Source organism: Pecten maximus, chromosome 5 (genome assembly GCF_902652985.1).
Source record: "Pecten maximus chromosome 5, xPecMax1.1, whole genome shotgun sequence".
Lineage (NCBI taxonomy): Eukaryota > Metazoa > Mollusca > Bivalvia > Pectinida > Pectinidae > Pecten > Pecten maximus.
In genome coordinates this window covers 11,032,288-11,052,814 of record NC_047019.1, presented here as the reverse complement: position 1 = coordinate 11,052,814, position 20,527 = coordinate 11,032,288, and the positions used below count along the sequence as shown (strand labels likewise).

Sequence of the window (20,527 nt, the reverse complement as noted above, 5' to 3'; positions counted from 1 at the left end):
GGAGAATGCTGCCCTGTTAAATTTTTATTTTTTTCTATGCTTTAAATACTAGAAAAACCCTCGTTTAAAACTTTAAAACAAGAAAATGATCTTTGAAATGTTTTTAAGTACACATGTAAAGGCCAATAAAATTTAAAATGGTTGGGATTTTTTGAAATTTAATAATCCTATAATTTTTTTTAATGAAAAAAATTTTATGGGCTTTTTTTTAACAATTTAATTTTTTTTTAATTTTACATTTTATGAATATATTTAAATTAAATTTTGTCACCTTCTGTGCAAAAAGGTACAAGAAATCACAATCACAAAACAAACAAGATTCTTTGGTTTTGTGGGAAACTCCTTCCTAAAAACCTTTCTGTATGGAATCTGCATGATTTACTATATAATACTGTTGTTCATTTTCTAGAAGCTGACACAGATACTTATTATTCCGCCTCGGATGACTCTGAAGATGAGATGGACAAATGGTCCAGGTATGTATTCAATTACCATCCTCTAGAAATATTTGGTTGTTATTTTAAAGATATGGTATTGTGAGTTCAGTTTTTATTTTTTACTTTCTGATTGAAATGATTTTTAAAAAAATCATTTATCTATAAGGATTATAGAATATTGAAAAAATATAGGAAAATAACATTCTCAAATTATTAATAAGAACTTATGATATCATTATTCATTCATTAATTGATTTTTTAGGTGCAATTAAGTTATGTGTCCGAAAAAAATAATCTTACAAACATTTCATGTGAGGTAAAAGCTATTTGATATTTATTTGTATTGAGAATTACACACAACTAAGTATTCAATACTAATACCAATATTCCAGTTCTCAGTTGTAATATTAATGGTCCACCAGTTTTAGTTTTGTCATATTCAGTTTGAAATCTTAAGTAAAATAGAGCTTAAATTGACCATAATGGCTGGAATGTCCTTTACCCTACAAAATGAGGGGATTAAAACATTTCAGTTAAAAGCACTTTTTAATGATTAGTTGATGAATGCATGGTGGGAAGATGTGTAATGGTGACTATTTGGTTTTTGTTTTGAAATACACCTCAGCATCATGGGACACCTGACTGTATTGAGTTCAATTTATCTTTGGATAAAATTATTATATTTCCTGAAATGTTCATCCAAGCATCAACTGTCACATTAGGCCATATAGAATTAATTAGTTGGTTCTCAGTCATTTTTTTTTTAATTAGATGAAGGAGGGTGGAATTTTTTTTACCATTTTAATGAATACAAAATGGATGGGGCAAATTTTTTTTATTTTTTTTTTTTTTTTTTTTTAATTTCTCATTCATATCAAAATGAAATATTCTAATAAATCCTTTGATGCAACTTCTGTGTTCATTAATTTCAACAAGAAACATCAAAATTCACAAAAACGAAACTTAGCATTCTTTCTGTTTGTCGGGAAACGTCCATGTCCTAATTGCCACAGGCCCATCCTTTATCGAAGTGACTGCTTTTCTTTCAAGCGCTTGAAATATCAGTGAGGCTAAAGAGCGAAAGGGAATGCGGAACACAATTTTTCCAGATTTCCTACATCATAAGGGCCGGTACCCCATGATAAGCTATTCATCCCCCCAAAATGCACAGAACCCCATCAAAGTTTACAAAAAGAGAAACATGTATGTAACACCAAGATTTTCAGCACTCTAACAGCTTTATCCTTGAGGGATTGTGATCAAACTTCACACAATGATAAAGGACTAGTTAGTTATAGTTTCAGGGTCAAGGTCAAGGTCAAGGTCGAGGTCACTGTTACTATTTTTAGCGAGGGCCGATAATGAACATGTATTGCTTTAGTAATTCCCAGCGTGCTTGTTGATATGATCCTCAATACAATGAACAGGAAATGATGGGATAATTAACCTTCCTACTGACGATTCGGAATTTTGCTCAATTGTGATGTAGTGGGTTGCTTCCCTTTGATTGTCTCGCCAGGAAACAGAAGTTTGGTACTATAATGTAATGTCAGCATTGTGCTATACCAAAATGGCCTCACACTGATTCATCTTTGTGAATCTATCGGAGACAAATTTTGTTTTAAATCAGTTACTGTGAAAAAATAATTTTAATTATTCAAGTTTTTGCAGTTTTATACCACAACAAATGAATTGAAATGGACAAAAATCTGAAATATTAAATTGATCTTCAAGGCATTTGTTTTTTCTCTCTTATTTCACTCTTGAAATTATTGAAAAATCTAACAACACCATAAAATACCAGCCTTTTTACAGTAAAGGATTAAAATTATATAATTATCAGAATTATCTCAAATTTCAAACCAGGTATATATGGTTGTATGCATGTATCTAGTATGTGTTTGGAGTTTGAGTTTTTGATTGTGACCTTAACACTGTGACAGGTTTTTGTTGGCGAGGTATGTAAATGGCCGTCTGCTTCTGTAATCAAAGGCTAACAACTCTCCAGTTTTCTTGTTTGTTTGTTTTTTCTCTCAAGAATTTAATCATGCTTTAAATGGTACACACTATTATTTTTCAACTGTTGTACTGTTTTCTCTTTTTGATAATCTTAAGACATACTTTCAAAATTCTTCATAATAATACAGACATATTGATTTGTACTTTTAAAATTAATATTTTTTTCATCACTAATCATGGTTTGATTTCACTATTAAAAAAACCCACTAATAATTCTTCTATAAGGAACATTATCCTTTTTGATGAAATCATATATTCTGTATGACATAAGATAAATGTTCTTTCGAATTTTTTTTAGTAAATTGTAAATATATAGGATGTTAATTAGTATTAGGAAAACATTTTCTTTAAAGTTCCTTGTTTAATAATAATTTGTTTCAGAACAAAATCTAAAGTTGCAGACATCTAGCTTTCACGATTGCAGTAATTACTTCAGGAAGCACCGACATCAATTAGAAATTCTAAAATTACTGGATATTTTGGATTGTTGGTGTAAAAAAACATCACTATATTTCACTGTATACATATTTATATATACTGTTCATTTTTGTCATTTTGCTTAAGTTTTGTTTTCAAAAGACAATCATACGTTGATCTACCGGTATACCGTATCCAATTTAACCTTAGCCTGTTGTAAGATTATTTAATATTTCTTGTTCACTGAGAGGCCCCAAGGCTGTAATAGTGGACATCTAGAGTATTAATCATAGTAAAAATCTGTTTTAATCTGATTAGTTTGTAAATAAACAGTTCAATCTCACACCAAAAAAAAAAAAAAAAAAAATTATGTTTGTTCATATATGCATGAATGCTATTGCTCTCATTGGTTTAATTTATACTTCGTTCACAGCACTTCAACATTGACTAGCTTTGTTTTAATTCTACAGTAGCTTCTAATTAGGAGATGATATGGCTTGATATTGTCTTGTGTAACTGCTAATATATTCAACTATGAATGCATGTCATCTAAAGGAGGAAGTGTTTGGTACAATTTACCAAGATTATCTCCCTTTTAATTCATTCACTGGTAGGATTGTGGATATTATTGATGATTCTCTTTCACTATTGTTAACAGTGAAGCGAATTATGAAATCATAAAAAAATTCTTAGATACCAGCAGAATAAATTGTTTGAAAAACAAATGTAAAATGAAAAAGAAAGTATGTTTTTCAGATGTTATCAGTATGTAAGAAAATATCTGTACAGCTATTACAGTATATACCTGACAGGTAATATACAATATCTATATATATATATAGTATACAGTATATATACCTGACAGGTGATGTACATTATCTGTATATATATAGTATACAGTATATACCTGACAGGTAATATACAATATCTGTATATATATAGTATACAGTATATATACCTGACAGGTAATATACAATATCTGTATATATATAGTATACAGTATATATACCTGACAGGTAATATACAATATCTGTATATATATAGTATACAGTATATATACCTGACAGGTGATATACAATATCTGTATATATATAGTATACAGTATATACCTGACAGGTAATATACAATATCTGTATATATATATAGTCTACAGTATATACCTGACAGGTGATATACAATATCTGTATATATATAGTATACAGTATATACCTGACAGGTGATATACAATATCTGTATATATATAGTATACAGTATATACCTGACAGGTGATATACAATGATTGAGATCATATATACGGTCCAATTCAAGGAAGAAATTGTAGCTTCTTATTTGATTTTGTGCTTATATATATGTAATGACAGCAATTAATGCCAAATTTAGTCCCCTGCAAATTATTGACAAAGTACTGGGGTATGATATGTAATATTTACATTATGGTTTGTTTTAAGTAGATTTAAAAAGAAATAATTAAAAAGAATGTAAATCTTTTCTAATTTACAATTTCTTCCTCTTGTCATGAAATCCTTAAATAACTGTGATGAGATGTCACAAACTTCTGTGTCTTTATTTTTAATTTCAATTAAATTAATTAATCGCTTTACTTCTGTTTCAGTCATTTGTACTATATGTATGTTTATTGATGAATGAGTATGTGTTATTTAATCATTTCAGTTACCGCAAAGTCAAGGCTGTCGATGACTATATCACCGATAACAACCGCATGCAGATGTTCATGCGAGCTTCCATCGGTGAAATCGTCATACAGGTGTCATTGGAGCAGAACCATCAGCGGCGGGAATATCTCATGTTCCGCTTGGATGGATTCACGGCTGATATGGCATACACAGTGTGGATTGACAGGAACAAAGTGATTCCGTGCGGAATCGCGTTCCACGCCAGACTACGAGGGATCGGAATGGCGGACAAACTCCACAGAGGTTGTTGATTTAATATGTATTAACCTAAAATAAACTCAATTAATAGACCAACGTTAATTTCGTTTTAATAAATACTGTTACAGGAATATCCTAAAATTAGCACAAGAGACTGCACATGTTAGTTTGTTAATTAACATTTTCAATTTAGATTTCAAAGTAGTTAACATGTGATGTGTATATATTAATGACCAAACAGTACTGATCAATATATTTTAGCTAAGAAATAGAGTATATATTAATTACACACATATATATTGTGTACTGGCTTCATGTTAAACAGGTGCTACAGGAGCGTACCTGGATCTGCTCCAGACAGAATCAGAGAATGAACTCATCTCCATCTGCTATAGACAGGTAAATTTGACATGTCATTCTCAAATCGTATTACAGGTTAGACAGCTGTAAATTTGACATGTCATTCTCAAATCGTATTACAGGTTAGACAACTGTAAATTTGACATGTCATTCTCAAATCGTATTACAGGTTAGACAGCTGTAAATTTGACATGTCATTCTCAAATCGTATTACAGGTTAGACAACTGTAAATTTCACATGTCATTCTCAAATCGTATTACAGGTAATTAGTCAACTGTAAATTTGACATGTCATTCTCAAATCATATTACAGGTTAGACAACTAAATTTGTTTCCTATTGTTTCAAATATGTAAAATAGGTTTGTGGCTGAAATCAACAATTTGATAAATTCTGTGAATTTGGAATACAGTAGTTATGTCCTTAGATCTATACTAGTACATTAATTGTGTATGTTTATATTGAAATATTAATCTTGCTTAATGAATATTGAAATATCGATCTGACTGTAGGAGAGGAAGTTTCATGAATTCCTCCTACCTATGACCTGTGAAAAATAAGTAAAAACTTCAAATTTGTATTTAATTGATTTATTGGAGTTTCTACTTTAATGCCAATTAAATGTTGATTTTTTTAGTTATTAAATTTGATTGTGTTTGAGAGTCAGGATCAATTAGGGAATTATCAACACTTGACCTAATATTGGGGATGGTAGATAAAGAGAATTGACTTAGAATTTGTCAAACTATAAGTCAATGTTTAATATCAAGTTATCAATAACTAGTTGTTGTAATTTCTTATTGGCAGGTGAAACCTGAATGTCCAGATTTTGGGCCAGTGTTCAAGAACATAGAGCATGGTGCGACCTTGACCTTCAATAATTTGTCAATCATGTTTGACCAGACTGGGGTCTGCTATCTCAAAAAATTTCTGGAGGATTTGAGAGCGAGGTAAAATCCATCAAATTTTTCGGTGAATTTTGAGAATGAGTAATTTTGTGACATTTTCTTTTGCATTTTTATCAGATATTTTTACACAACAGGCATGTTGTATCTGGAATAAACATGTATATGATATTTTTTCAACAAAGGATTTTCGGGTTGTTACAGAAATTTCAGTGAATTTCTGAGGTATACTGAAAAAATAGGACAGGCAAAACTTTAAAATTACACAGAATTCTTGATTTGATTGTGTGGTAATCAACGGCTAGAACGAGATCATGATTCAATAAACATCAGTTTATATATATATATCTATCTGTTCTCATCGACAGGATGTACCCCAAGAAGGATACGCTAGATGACAATCCCTTCGCAGGACAGTCCTCAATGATAGACTCTTCCATAGTGAGGCTTCGAAGCACCCGTGGGAGTCGAGGCAGTCGAAGCAGTCGTACCAGTCGTACCAGTGTGACGGAAAAACTGAAGTCAATTATCCAAGAAGGTATACGATTTACTTTTAAACGGAATCATGATGGCTGAGGTTTTGGATCAAATTCATTTACTTTAAACAGAATCATGATGGTTGATGTTTCGGATCAAATTCATTTACTTTAAACAGAATCATTAGGCCAATGGCTCGGATCTGTTCATTTACTGTAAAACCGAATCATGATGGCTGATGACACAGATACATTCATTGACTTTTAGACAGAATTATGATGGCCAATGGCTTTGATCCATTCATTAAAATTTCCATCATAAATCTTAAGTAACAAGGAATTTAAAAAATCACCGAAATGTGTCGGATCTGAACATCTTTGAGTCCATCAAAATCATGTTGTTAGTGAGATCGCACACCAATATTTTACATGTATCAAGGAAATGCTCAATCTTTGAGCAGCAAGCTAGTGAATGTCAAATGTCAACTGTGTCCACCATATATTAAGATGAGGAAAGCTGGAATAAAACTATCCAGAAAGGGAATTGAAATCTGAACAAAAAGCAATATTTCACTAGAAGTATATAAAACTAACTGTGTCTACCATACATTAAATTGATCAAAGCTTGAATAAAACTATCCAGAAAGGGAATTGAAATCTGAACAAAAAGCAATATTTCACTAGAAGTATATAAAACTTACTGTGTCCACCATACATTAAATTCATCAAAGCTGAGATATAACTATCAAGAAAGGGAATTGAAATCTGAACAAAAAGCAATGTGTCTCTTTGAATAATATCAAAACTACTGTGTGTGTATGACAGTCTACCATCAAAAGTAGTCTTGGCCAATAGGGTGAACAGATTATTCCATATGTTGTGTTTCTGATTGAGCAGGCGGTCCATCAAGTCTCATCAAGATCCATGTGATTACCTGTGTTCATGACATTAGCCTTCACCTGCGTAATGTTGAGACGAAATTCTCCGAACTCCATATCAAGGGTAGGTAATCATCCATTGTTTAAAGTATTTTAGTGTTGGCAGATCTTACCACTAAACATTACATGAGCAGTATTTAAATTAGAGGATAGATTCTCCAGGTTTGGGGGGGGGGGGGGATGTCAGCTTGAAAAATATCTTCTTTTTTTTTTTTTAAAGTTTTTTTACTAATTTAAAAGCTGGTATGTATAAAGGAAAAAAATAATTTGAAAAAATAACAACAAAACAAAGTTTTTTCTCAAATATCTTATGCACTGTCCTTGAAATTCATTCTTGATAAAAAAAGATTTATTTTTAAATTATATCTTTGGTTTATTCACTGTGTAATAGCGGACAGCCATGCCTATCTGCCCTGTATAAATGATTTTGGTTTAAATTGAGGTAGTTGATACTATCCTTAATTTGCAATTTTTTTTTAAGACTTGGAAGGTCAGTTCATTGCCAGAGCTAAGAAAATGACATTCAACTGTCGTCTGCAGAAATTCTTTGTGAAAGATCTGACTCCAGACACTCTATATCCTAACGTAAGTATAACGTATCAGACAATCATATATATGCATGACCTAAGTATGATTCCAGAAAGTTTATAATACAAAATGGTCATTCTAACTCAGATTTGATAAAAAATTAAACAAATATAAGGAATTCAATATAGATTTTCACTGTGACCTTTGAAAACCTATAAGATCCCATTTTACATCAGGGCCTGTATTCATGAAAACAATCTCAGGCTCAAACATGAAATCTGTGAACAATAGGCATGTTTAAAATTATATAATACACCACCTCATGTAAAAGATTGAAAAAGCTTAAACATTGAAAATGATCTCTTAATTGAAGTCTTTCTGAAATTTGATCATATCATTAAAAAAAAATATATATATATTAGAATTATCCTCAAAATTATTTGAGCCTAAGCACAAAATGTATCTTTGAGCATTTATATTACGTTTTTTTGTTCTGCGTGCTGCATAGATAAGGTTCACTGTGTTAATCTAGGTCAAATCCACCTCATGTCATGGTAACTTTATAGTAGTACATCTCTCATGTTGATAACTTAAACTGTAACTTATACATTTAATTCTATTCACAATTTCTATAGGTTGTAACTTATGATATTCATTTGATAAATTGTAACTTATATAACTGGATATACTTTCAGATCCTCGAGATTGGTACTGATGAAAACCCATTCTTTGACTTGAAGGTACATATTATTCTTTGAATCTCTGAATATTGAATGACTGTTGAGGTATATTCTACAGGTGATTAGAAATTTGTTTCATAATCTTGTTACTATTTCATTATATTTCATTAATTTTTCCTTCAATTTTTTCAAAACTTATTTCTATACCTTTCAACATTGTATTAATGTCAAGTTCAATCAGAAAAAGAGTGTATGATAGGTCAGTTGGTTAGAGTGAAAGCCACATAACCTCATGTGATGACCTGAGGGGTGTGGTTTGACGCTCATAACCTCATGTGATGACCTGAGGGGTGTGGTTTGACGCTCCATACCAGTGTCGGTTTGTTTCTCAGGAAGTTGAGAAAAGGACTGGTCTGTGGTGTTGTTGTGTCCTTGTCCTTAGGCTGTTGTGTCCTTTGGCAAGACACTCTTCCATAATTGCTCTGGATGGCATGCAATCAACCTCCGGTATGTTATTCATTAAATGAGGTAGTCACCAACTACTACAAGGTGACCTTGCCTCAAAATGACCCTGGCTGTTCACAGGCAGATAAACATAGCAAACAAATAAACAATGTATATACTGTACTTGGTTTAAATGTTTATTGTTTACTATGTGTAATGCTAATGTATAGGGAATCAAAAAGCCACAATACACATATATCTAGCTATTCAATATATAAAAGTATACTGATTGATTGTTGTCAATTTATGCATAATTATGTAAACATATTAGAATTTCTGATAGACCATATAAAAGTATTATGTATAATTCTGCCTTCTTACTATAACTGGCATTCGTCATCAGGTTGAACAATTTAAATCCGACGGCATGACACGGCGGTTGTCACGGCGAAGTACAGAACCTCTCGATTACTATGCTAGGCTACACATTGGTCAGCTCCAGGTGGCATTCATTAACAAGTTTTTCTGGGAAATCACGGTAAGAAGATTTCTCTGAAGAGCAGATAACTGCTATTTTGGACTATACTCTATGTTGTTTTTCTCTTCACAGTTTGGCAAAGGATATTGCTGACATGATATACACTGTGTATGAACAATTTCTTTTTCACCTTTTGTAAGTTTTTTATTAGGTCACTTGAGGCAACATCTCAAGTGACCAATTCTAATTGCCTTTTGTCTGTCGTCATGCGTCATCTATCAAGCATCATCTGTCTAAACAATTTACATTGCCAAATTCTTCTGAGAAACCCTGAAGTTATTTCAATAATATTTTCAAAAACCTTCCATGGCCAAAGGTCAACCAAATTTTTGAATTGTATGAAATTTCAAAAATTTTGTTCTCATGACCAAAATAAGGTGGACACAAATACTCTTCATTGATGGAAGGGTCTTAAGGTGCTTTACCAAAAGTTTGAATTTCATGAACCTAGGGTGTCAGGTTTGCCCCTGGGGATGCTTTACTAAATTTAATGAAGAGGGAAATCACATTTTTGACTATCATTTACATGATTCCTATCGGAATTAATTTCAAGATGGCTAACATTATCAGCTTGGTGGAATGCACAAGTTGGCCTTGTCAGACCTCCTGGGCTGATGGGTATAGGGCCAGAAAGGGTAAAACTAACTGAAATTTCAAAAAAAAATCTTCTCAGGACTGGCAATTGTAGAAACAAACACTCTTCATAGATTGAAGGGTGTTTAAAGTTGTTTTACCGAAATTGTGAATTTCATAAACCTGGGGTCTCACATTTCCCCCTGGGGAGGGGGTAAACTTTACTATAGTTTAATATATGAAAATCACAATTAGCAGTTTTGGAAGGCAGTTTTATGTATGCAAATGCTGGCCTGACAGACCCCCAGGGGCTGATGGGTGGGGTCAAAAGGGTCAAATTGACAGAAATATTTCAAAACTCAAGCGACCATAAAGGCCCATGCATGGGCCTTCTGTTTGTGGATATAGGAAAGAGGATTGACATATATGAACTAAAATTATCTTAAAATTGTTTCATCATTGTAGAGGTTTTTTGAGCCACTGAAGAGTCCGGAGCTGTCTGATGTAGCTTATAGGACAAAGGAGTCTGTATCGAAACAGGTAAATAAATGTGGATGGAAATCTGTAAGTCCCCTCTTCAAAAAACCTTAATATATAATATCAAAAATTGATATATCTCCAAGACACTTTAACACTAGCCCTACACCTCCAAAACCTGGTACATCCTTAAATGACCCTGCATGGCTGATAATAGGACGTTAAAAAAAAAAAAACCCAATATATCTCCAGGAGAAAGTTTTCTGATGCTGACCCAGTACATTTACATATCCCAGCATCCTCTGTAAACATGGCGCTTTGTATTTTACTCGCTCGTTTTGACCTTGACCTTCAGATGATGGAGATAACTCCGGCAACAGTAAGAGTTGCTCTAGTGGTGAAAGCACACATCCCCACCGTGGTGGTACCGCAGCACTCGCAGTCACGTGACCTCTTCTTCGTGAAGTTTGGTAACCTGGAGGTTTGGAATCAGTTTGAGAGGAAAGAAGTTCGAGATACTGGTATGTCTCAGGAATGGAACCACTTCAGTGCCAAGCTTACCTCTATGCAGATTAGCAAGTAAGTTTTCATTTACTTTTGATACTGATATTTTTATACACCTGTTCACATTTCGAAACTTGTTTGAAGTTTTTTGGAAAGATTCTTCTGTTTGTGAACAGTAAAGACATGTAATGTGTTAATTTATTATTCAAAGTTTTTTCTTTGAATGTTCTCATGGGGTTAAATAAGGACAGTATGGATTCAATTTATGAAAAAAGGTCTTATTTTATCACATTTTTGACATGTACATTTTTTGGGTAATTGTTTGAGTTCAACTCATGATGTTAATTAATTCAGTTGTACTTCAATTACTCCATGTGTATCACAAGACCATTTATTCAACGATAGAAAAAGTGTTTTTTTTAGTAACCTCTGAATTTTAAAATGTGTTTTCATAAAAAATATCAACAAGTCACTTTTATTGGTTCAAGTTTTACACTACTGACTGTGTTACAGTATGATTTTAAATACTTGTCCGAAATATCAGAATTATGATCATAGTTTCACAAAATATTAATAGTACTCAGTATGACTTGTCAAACCCCACAAGTTTGTGTACATGTTATTAATAAATATCTTTGAATAATATGATTACAAATATTATTTGAGATTCATGTTGTTAAATTAATTTTGATAACACTTAATGAATTGTTGTTTAAGGGGCAAACTTCTGGAGGACAATGCCACGTTTGTAGTTCTCCACCATCTTGTGGAGCCTGTCAATTTTACTGCATCATTCAGCCTCGCTCTAGCTCCATTTGTGGCCGATATCGTTTATGACGTCTCCGGTGAACTCAATCTAGTCAAGGTATTTTGGTATCATTTGGATTGAAACCTTCCCCGGGTTTTCATTTTGTGTTGAAATCTGGAGAGAGAAAAAAAAATAAAATTTCACTAGTTTTAAAATTCCATCTGTTCATCTGAATTCATCTCTTACCATGATATTCATGTGACAAGAAACCTTTGCTTGGTAATTATCCACTCTTGTCGTTTTCAGTTTAAAAAAGCTATTTTGCTGCCCTGCAATAATGATCCTGTCCCCCTGTGTACATTGTGTTAATTGTTAAATGTGTCTGCCCCGGCCATTGGCTTGATTATCACAAGATGTTAATTGGTTATTGTCTTTTTAGTTACATTTTCATAGAAATTCTTAAATCTCAAATCTGTCGATGGTAAAAGCTCTAATCTATCGTTTACTTACACTTTGAAAGGTGTTATTTGAGAGAATTATTTTTTGGATGGAATCTAATTGAAAGGTCAAGGTCAATTATGTTCATAACCTTTGATTTTGATTTTTTTTGTAACCCTGCTGGAAGGTCAAGCTATTTACTGCTCTGATAATTTGCATAGCCTTGGAATGTTAGTCATCTTATTTATAACCCCGGGATATTTTTCTGCATGCTTAGCAATTGTCAGAAACCTAAAGATATATTTTTACTTTCACTATGTGGTCATGCCTGAGTATTAACATGACCCTTGCAATGTCAAGGTCTATATCATTTCCATGGTTACAGGTAAATATGCTGGAGACGGACATGAAGTTAGTTATGGATATCATGAAGCAGAACTTCGGAGAGGGAGCCCCGTCAACTAAACCAGGTAACCTTGATCAACAGAACATTTCAGACATTTCTTATCAAAAAATGTTTGATCAGGTTAGCTTTAACAATGTGCTGTGAAATATAAGTTCCCATGAAACCCATAACACAACCAGATGTAGCTCAGTCCAATTTGGTCTGGGCTGAATCAGATATATGGTCATATATCATGAAATGAAAAAAAAAATGTCAAGAAATTAGAAAAAAAACAACATTACTTTAAACATATTATCAAATCGATGAAATTAACATAAATTTCTTGCTCCTCACAGATCTGGCCAAACCTTCCTCAATGAAACCTACCAGTACAATGGACTCTAGTGTGACAGTGATTCAGCATGACCTTGACACGCCCACTACTCCAGAGGTCATGCCTGGGACACCCTACAATGCTGTGGTTACTCTCCAGGGTCTTGTCCTTTGTCTTTATGAGGAAACTAACGGGACTACAAGTAGTATAGAGGTAGCTGTCAGTAGATTTAAAGGTCAAGGGTTACTGGTGAAGGTCAAAGGTTATCTTACAATTTGTTTTTAGGTCACCTGAGACAAAGTCTCAAGTGACCTATTCTAATCCCCTTTTGTCCGTCGTCGTGCGTCGTCCGTCGTGCGTCGTCCGTCGTCCGTCGTCCGTCGTGCGTCCGTAAACAATTTACATTTTCGACTTCTTCTCCAAAACCCCTAAACCAAACTCAATGAAATTTGGCATGAAACTTCTATGGCTAAAGGTCAACCAAAATTGTAAATTATATGGTTCCCAACCCCCAGGGGCCTGAGGGGCGGGGCTAAAAAGGGTCAAATTGACTAAAACTTCAAAAATCTTCTTCTCTACTCCCAGTCATGGTGGAATCAAACACTCTTCATAGATGGAAGGGTCTTAAGGTGCTTTACCAAAATTGTAAATTTCATGACCCAGGGGTCTAACGTTTGCCCCTGGGGAGGGGGTAAACTTTACTATAGTTTATATAGGGAAATCACATTTTTGACTTTTATTTGTTTTATTTCTTTTGGAATTCATTCTAATTTGGTAAACATTGTCAGCATGGGATGACAGTTTGATGGCATGCACATGTTGGCCCTGGTTGACCCCCAGGGGCTGATGGGCGGGGCTAAAAAGGGCCAAATTGACTGAAATTTCAAAAATCTTCTTCTCTACTCTTGGATAATAAGGAATCAAATACACTTCATAGATGGCAGGGTCTGAAGGTGCTTTACCAAAATTGTGAATTTCATGACCCCGGGGTCTCAAGTTTGCCCCTGGGGAGGGGGTAAACTTTACTATAGTTTATATAGGGAAATTACATTTTTGACTTTTATTTGTTTTATTTCTATTGGAATTCATTCTAATTTGGTTAACATTATCAGCTTGGGATGGCAGTTTGAGGGTATGCACATGTTGGCCCTGATTGACCCAGAGGGGCTGATGGGCGGGGCTAAAAATGGTCAAATTGGCTGAAATTTCAAAAATCTTCTTCTCAAGACTGAAATAAGGTAGAATCAAATACTCTTCATAGTTGGAAGGGTCTTAAGGTGCTCTACTAAAATTTATTAATTTAATGACCCTGGGGTCATAAGTTTGCCCCTGGGGAGGGGTTACATTTTACTATAGTTTATATAGGGAAATTACATTTTTGACTGATTTGTTTGATTTCTATTGGAATTCATTCTAACTTGGTTAACATTTTCAGCATGGGATGAAAGTTTGATAATATGCATATGTTGGCCCTGACTGACCCCTGAGGGCTGATGGGCGGGGCCAAAAAGGGTAAATTAAATTAACTGAAATATTTCAAATCTCAGGTGACCGTTAAGGCCCATGGGCCTCTTGTGAAAGATCTAAGGTTGCTGTGCAATACCAGCATTGTAAAAGTAAACATACTTTAAGTAATAAAATGGAAAGACTTCCTTCGATTTAATTCCTAGCTACAAAAAATATGCCGCCAGAGTCCTTAGGCCATATAAAATTAATTAGTTGTATATCAGGCCAAATTTTTGAAAAAATAGATGAGGAAGGGCTGCATTTTCTTTTACCATTTAATTGGATAAAATACAGAATGATGCTGGTTATTTTATAAAAAATTTATCATTCACACTAAAATTAAATATTTTAATAAATCTTTTGAAGCAACCTCTGTGTTCATCAACTTCAACAAGAAACAACAAAATTTTCACAAATACGAAACATGGCATTCTTTCTGTTTGTCGGGAAACGTCCATGTCACAATCGCAATGGACCCATCCTGTATCGAAGTGTATAGTTCTGTCATTTTACAAGCATTGTATCAACTAGCTAGGTCTCTTTAACGCTTGTAACTACTTTTCGTTCAAACGCTTGAAATATTGGTGAGACTCAAAAGTGTGAACTGGAAGCAAAATTTTTTTTCCAGATTTTAAAAGAAATATTGTGCTGTTAGAGAAGAAAAGATCTTAGTATAAGCAGAAACCCATCTTTAAAGAAAAGAAATTTTATATTGATTATTCCAGAATTAAATTAAAATAATTTGATAAAAGCAAGGGGAATACGATCGGAGATGTTCACCACCTCGCATTTCCTTGTTTACTGAAATTTTATGGGATATAATTCTTACAGAAGAACTTCCTCAGCCGATTTGAAGTAGGGAAGATCAAGGCGAGAGCCAATAGTCATAAAGAGGGCGAGAACAAACTCGACTTCAATCTTTCATTTCACACGATGTCAATTGATGATATGAGACCTAACAACACCCGGGCAGTGAGAAAGTAAGTCGATCCTGTTTGCTTTCTTAGTTAAATTTGGAGGGATGGGTTGGAGGGATGGGGGAGTGGGATATGGGCTGGGAAAAGGAAGATATGTAACTGGCCATAAAGGATGGTAAAAGGGATAAAGACTGGGGATCAGAGGATATGCGTATGATTAACGAGGGAAAGGGGGATATTTCGATAGGGTTGAGTAGGGGGATATATTAAGGTCGAAAGCTGAGTGTTATGAAGGAATAATACAGAGTTACTAAGGGGAGACAAAAGGGGATGTAGAGTGAGGGAGGGGACAAGGGTGGAGAATGGATGATATTAGGTTTGAAATGGGGATATTGATTATAGGTGGGGATATAGAGTGGGAATTGAAGATAATTGAAATTGGAAGGGGGATAAAAAGTGGGAAATGGAGGATATAAGATTCGAAAGGGGGATATAGAGTGTGGGAGGGGATGTAAACGATGTAGGAGGGGAGGATAATGGAGGGTATAATTAGGGAGGATGTAGGTTGGAAAATGTGGATATAAGTTTGGAAGGGGGGCATAGTGTGGAAAATGGAGGATACAAGGTTGGAAAGAGTGGAGATAGAGTGTGGGAGGGGAGGATAAGTGAGGTTATGAATTGGAAGAATGTAGGGTTGGGAAGGGGGCTATAGAATGCTAAAGATTGTATTTAATCAACCAGTTATACACTTATACTGTTAATCATACTCTTGCTGTTTTCAGTGTATTTTACTGTACCAGAGAGGAAGTTGTCACGGACGATGACCACAAGCCACTACCTATGATATCTGTGATATACAAGACTGCACATGATGGAAGTCAGGAAGGTGAGTTGACCATTGGTCAGTCACACAGGTGAGTATATAATGACCATTGGTCAGTCAAACAGGTGAGTATGACCATTGGTCAATCAGGAAGGTGAATGTGACCACAGGAAGATGAGCTTTTGCCTGTAGATGATTATGACACTTGGTTAGTCAGAGGAAGGTGTGTCTGACCATGTATTGGCCAGTCAGGAAGGTGAGTGACCATTGGACAGTCTGGGAGATTAAGGTGTGTCTGACCATGCATTGGCCAGTCAGGAAGGTGAGTGACCATTGGGCAGTCTGGGAGATTGAGGTGTATCTGACCATGCATTGGTCAGTCAGGAAGGTGAGTGACCAATGGGCAGTCTGGGAGATTAAGGTGTGTCTGACCATGCATTGGTCAGTCAGGAAGGTGATCGAGTGACCATTGGCCAGTCTGGGAGATTAAGGTGTATCTAACTTAATGCATTGGTCAGTCAGGAAGGTGATCGAGTGACCATTGGGCAGTCTGGGAGATTAAGGTGTATTTCACTTAATGCATTGGTCAGTCAGGAAGGTGAGTGACTATTGGGCAGTCTGGAGGGACATTTTTCTTTCTATTTTTTCCTCATTTTTTTAAAGGCCTCACTTGACCACTCAACCACTTGAAAGAGCTCAAGGGATTGGGATTATATCTATGAGAGCCAATACTGCATGCTGACTTTGCATATATTTTTTTTCTCTTACAGCGGACATACGTATGGAAAAAGTCACTCTAAACTTGAATGTTCCATTCCTGCTACGTTTGCAAGAATTCTATGCTGTTTCCATGGGAACTACTTCAGACTTACTTCCTCCGCCTTTACCTGGTGACCTTGACACTGATGGAAGTCATGTTGATTCCCCTGACCTACCCGCCCCCGTCACTCCTCTCAAGGTCTTCTGTACTATTAAGGAGCCAGAGATCGTTTTGTTTGCCGACCCTAGTCTCGAGGACAGTCGTATAGTTGTCCTCAAGGTCAGTGGTATATAATTCAGAAGAGCTCATTTAACGAAAATTCTCCCAGGTTTAGATATTTATATGTTCTCTGGTCTCGGTGACAAAATAAATGGATACAAATTTATTGTTGTTGAATTTCTGTAGGCCTGCCAGGGTAATGTCAGATTTTAAATTAACATTGTGGAACAATGAGTATATTTTTTTCTTTACTCAGTGTTGTCTACAATGTTTTTTATTAACTTGATCTCATATATAGACACACCTGGAAGACAATTTGACAATTTTTCATAGGGATCCAAAGGTTGACCTAAATTTGTTGTACATATTTTATTGATGTAAGATACTAATACAATTAATAACCTGCTACTAATGCTGATACATGGTTTTATTAACCCGAGAAAAAACGTTGACCAAGGAAATATCTGGAATCATGTGACAGGATTTTAGCTAATCAGAAAATGTGAAAAATTTCAATTTATAAATAGTAATTAAAAGTGTTGAATTAAATGGTTAACATTAATCAAAGAAGAAATAAATAATCAAATTTTAAAAATCATTAGAAATAGTTCATTATATTTCAATTCAGTGTTAAATCAAAATTATTTGACTCACTTGACTTTTTTTTTAGGCTGATATTGAAGTGGACATGGTGAACAATGAAAAAACACAGAAGCTTGTATCCAAAGTAAAAGATCTTAAGATGTATTCGGCCCAATATTCAACTCAACATGCCGTCAGCAGCTGGGTAAATATATGGCCTGACAGAAATCAGACAAATTTATCTCCCCTTCACAAAAGTACTTGTATAAACATTTCATCCTGTAGTTTTAGTCGTTTTAATTTTGGACATTCTAATTGTGGTGTTTTATGGTCTGTGCTTTGCAAAACTAATTCTAGGAGTCATTGTCAACCTATCTACGAGGACCAAACCATTCGGAACTCCATGGGGAATCAACTATATTGCTTATTTCTATGATAAATCCCGATAGGTACAGGTGCAGGATGGGACCAGATAAGTTCAGTGACCAACACAACATCTCTTTCCACGAAGATTTTTGGTTTGTTTGGTTTGTTTTTGTTTAACATCCTATTAACAGCCAGGGTCATTTAAGGATGTGCCAGGTTTTGGAGGTGGAGGAAAGCCGGAGTACCCAGAGAAAAACCGCGGCCTACGGTCAGTACCTGGCAACTGCCCCACGAAGGTTTCAAACTCGCAACCCAGAGGTGGAGGGCTAGTGTTAAAGTGTCGGGACACCTTAACCACTCGGCCACCGCATGTAGTCAATGTTATTAATACTTCATGTATTATTAGACTGTCTGTCAATAATTAAGTGGGTCATTCATTTGTTATAGGTGATACAGCCTTGTGATCTGACTTTTGAGAGGACGTACAACATTTTAGAAAACCATGTTGATATGTCGGCTCATATTACGGAGCTGATATTGTGTACGTCTCCAAGTGTCCTCCATTTTGCCTTTGATGTGTTGGCCTTGATGGGAGGCAAAGATTCTGAGGTAAAATCTCTATTAACTCTAACCTGTATAATGTTTATTATTTATAGATTAAATAGTCTTTTGCACAAATCTTTGACTATTTGTCATGAATAGACAATTACTTGATTATTTTAAAAGAATTAGGAATTACTGATAACAGCGGATGTAAGTTCAAGATTCAGTATGTGTACTTAAAAGTTTAATGTAGCAAAGGTGTTTTTCAAAAAATTTGAATTATTGAAATAAAACTTACTGATGAGTTGTCTTTATTTAATGTCATTTTAATGCTAATATGGATTATTGAACCATGATGATTTGTTACCAGGAGATTAGTTATATTTTGTGATGCTGAAACAGTCCAGGTAACCACAATATATCATTACAATACAATATTGTTGTTGTCTCCTGTTTTATCACCTCGGAGCAAATGAATGAAAATTTACCAGATCATGCAGAGAGGTACTCCTATAACATAAGAGGCCGCTGGTCGGCTCTTTTTCTATCGGATATTATTTTGCCGACTGCGACCTCTTATTTCCGAAGCACTAATTCTTTGATGCAGTTTCCGCCCGAAATCCGGGCGGAACTAAATATGCTTGAAAAAAACACTTAAGAGGTTGACAGGTCATTAAAACGATGTCTACGTATCATGTATGCAATATTTATCCCATATGTATGTCACAGACACAAATATATAGTATAATACGGTGTATAACACACAAAATACATGCCCATGTCGTTGTAGCACTTTTCTAGTCGTTTTTAAAAATGGCTGCCTAAAGGTTGATACAAAATAGTTGTCGTTATTTCAAACGGAACGAAATGATACGGACTTTGTTGTATTCCGCTTGTAGGACAAAGGTTGTAATCCATTTTTGTATTAACCGGCAAATCACGTGGTATTTTTACTATCACTAACGGCAGTATTGTCTGCTTGCGCTCTGCTCCGCTTCGGAAGAAGAAAACTTCATAATATGTGTTTGTTACGAAATTATTCTCATTTAATCATTGGATTATGGAAAGAAATATATATTGGACACCGTTGATCATTTAAATGTAAGTTGACACGCTATATTTTTGCAATAAACGAACTTTGAAAATTTCATCGTCAGCATCGGGAAAATCAGCTATGGGCAGTTAGAGGTTACACGGCGCCTGTCAAAAGTATCTCGCCGTGTAAAACCTCTAACATTGTTGGAGTAGCAGAGAGGCTGATGGTTAAATTCAATTCCAAAATAGCAATAGAATTGTTTTTGCTTTCATTCAGACACCAGAAGACCAAGCCACCACATCACAGACGGAGGATTATAGGAACCTTTGGGGAGTTAAGGCAACATCTGCTGAGAAATGGCTAAACAAGATAGGTGAGTACCTTGACTAAATATTCCGGTCACCGGGCAGTTATTGTGTAAATGAAAACAATACCCTATTGTTATTTTGAATCAATAATAATGACTCTTTGTTGGAGATGTAGCACATAAATTTAACTGTACAATGTATTTGTTTATTGAATGACTTTTCTTAAAGCATTCAGAACTTAAACAAATCTTATTCAATAGAAGTTAGAATTTTCTTGATGCTTTTGAGAATAGCTCTGAGGTTATCTACATCAACAAGCTAGAAGACAAACTTTTTCCTTAAATATACACTGAATGGACGTTGGCTCTTTAGGGA

General features: G+C 34.6%; 2 protein-coding genes across 2 annotated transcripts in view; both read left to right on the top strand.

The window, feature by feature from the left end:
* LOC117326778 (vacuolar protein sorting-associated protein 13A-like) overlaps positions 1-15,270 on the top strand; it is a 49,997-nt gene extending 34,727 nt beyond the window's left edge. The window contains exons 20-34 of the mRNA XM_033883496.1: positions 410-476; positions 4,545-4,810; positions 5,091-5,164; positions 5,932-6,074; positions 6,398-6,567; positions 7,403-7,507; positions 7,925-8,028; positions 8,667-8,711; positions 9,499-9,633; positions 10,672-10,746; positions 11,039-11,262; positions 11,905-12,052; positions 12,759-12,843; positions 13,115-13,354; positions 15,227-15,270. Coding sequence (XP_033739387.1) covers positions 410-476; positions 4,545-4,810; positions 5,091-5,164; positions 5,932-6,074; positions 6,398-6,567; positions 7,403-7,507; positions 7,925-8,028; positions 8,667-8,711; positions 9,499-9,633; positions 10,672-10,746; positions 11,039-11,262; positions 11,905-12,052; positions 12,759-12,843; positions 13,115-13,354; positions 15,227-15,270 — 1,925 coding nt within the window. The remainder of the gene's footprint in view (positions 1-409; positions 477-4,544; positions 4,811-5,090; positions 5,165-5,931; positions 6,075-6,397; positions 6,568-7,402; positions 7,508-7,924; positions 8,029-8,666; positions 8,712-9,498; positions 9,634-10,671; positions 10,747-11,038; positions 11,263-11,904; positions 12,053-12,758; positions 12,844-13,114; positions 13,355-15,226) is intronic.
* Positions 15,271-15,440: 170 nt separating this feature from the next.
* Positions 15,441-20,527, top strand: part of LOC117327139 (vacuolar protein sorting-associated protein 13C-like) — a gene marked incomplete in the record, with an annotated part of 63,040 nt that continues 57,953 nt past the window's right edge. The window contains 5 exon segments of the mRNA XM_033883990.1: positions 15,441-15,578; positions 16,298-16,401; positions 17,109-17,377; positions 17,988-18,104; positions 18,713-18,874. Of these exon segments, the coding sequence (XP_033739881.1) occupies positions 15,532-15,578; positions 16,298-16,401; positions 17,109-17,377; positions 17,988-18,104; positions 18,713-18,874 (699 nt within the window).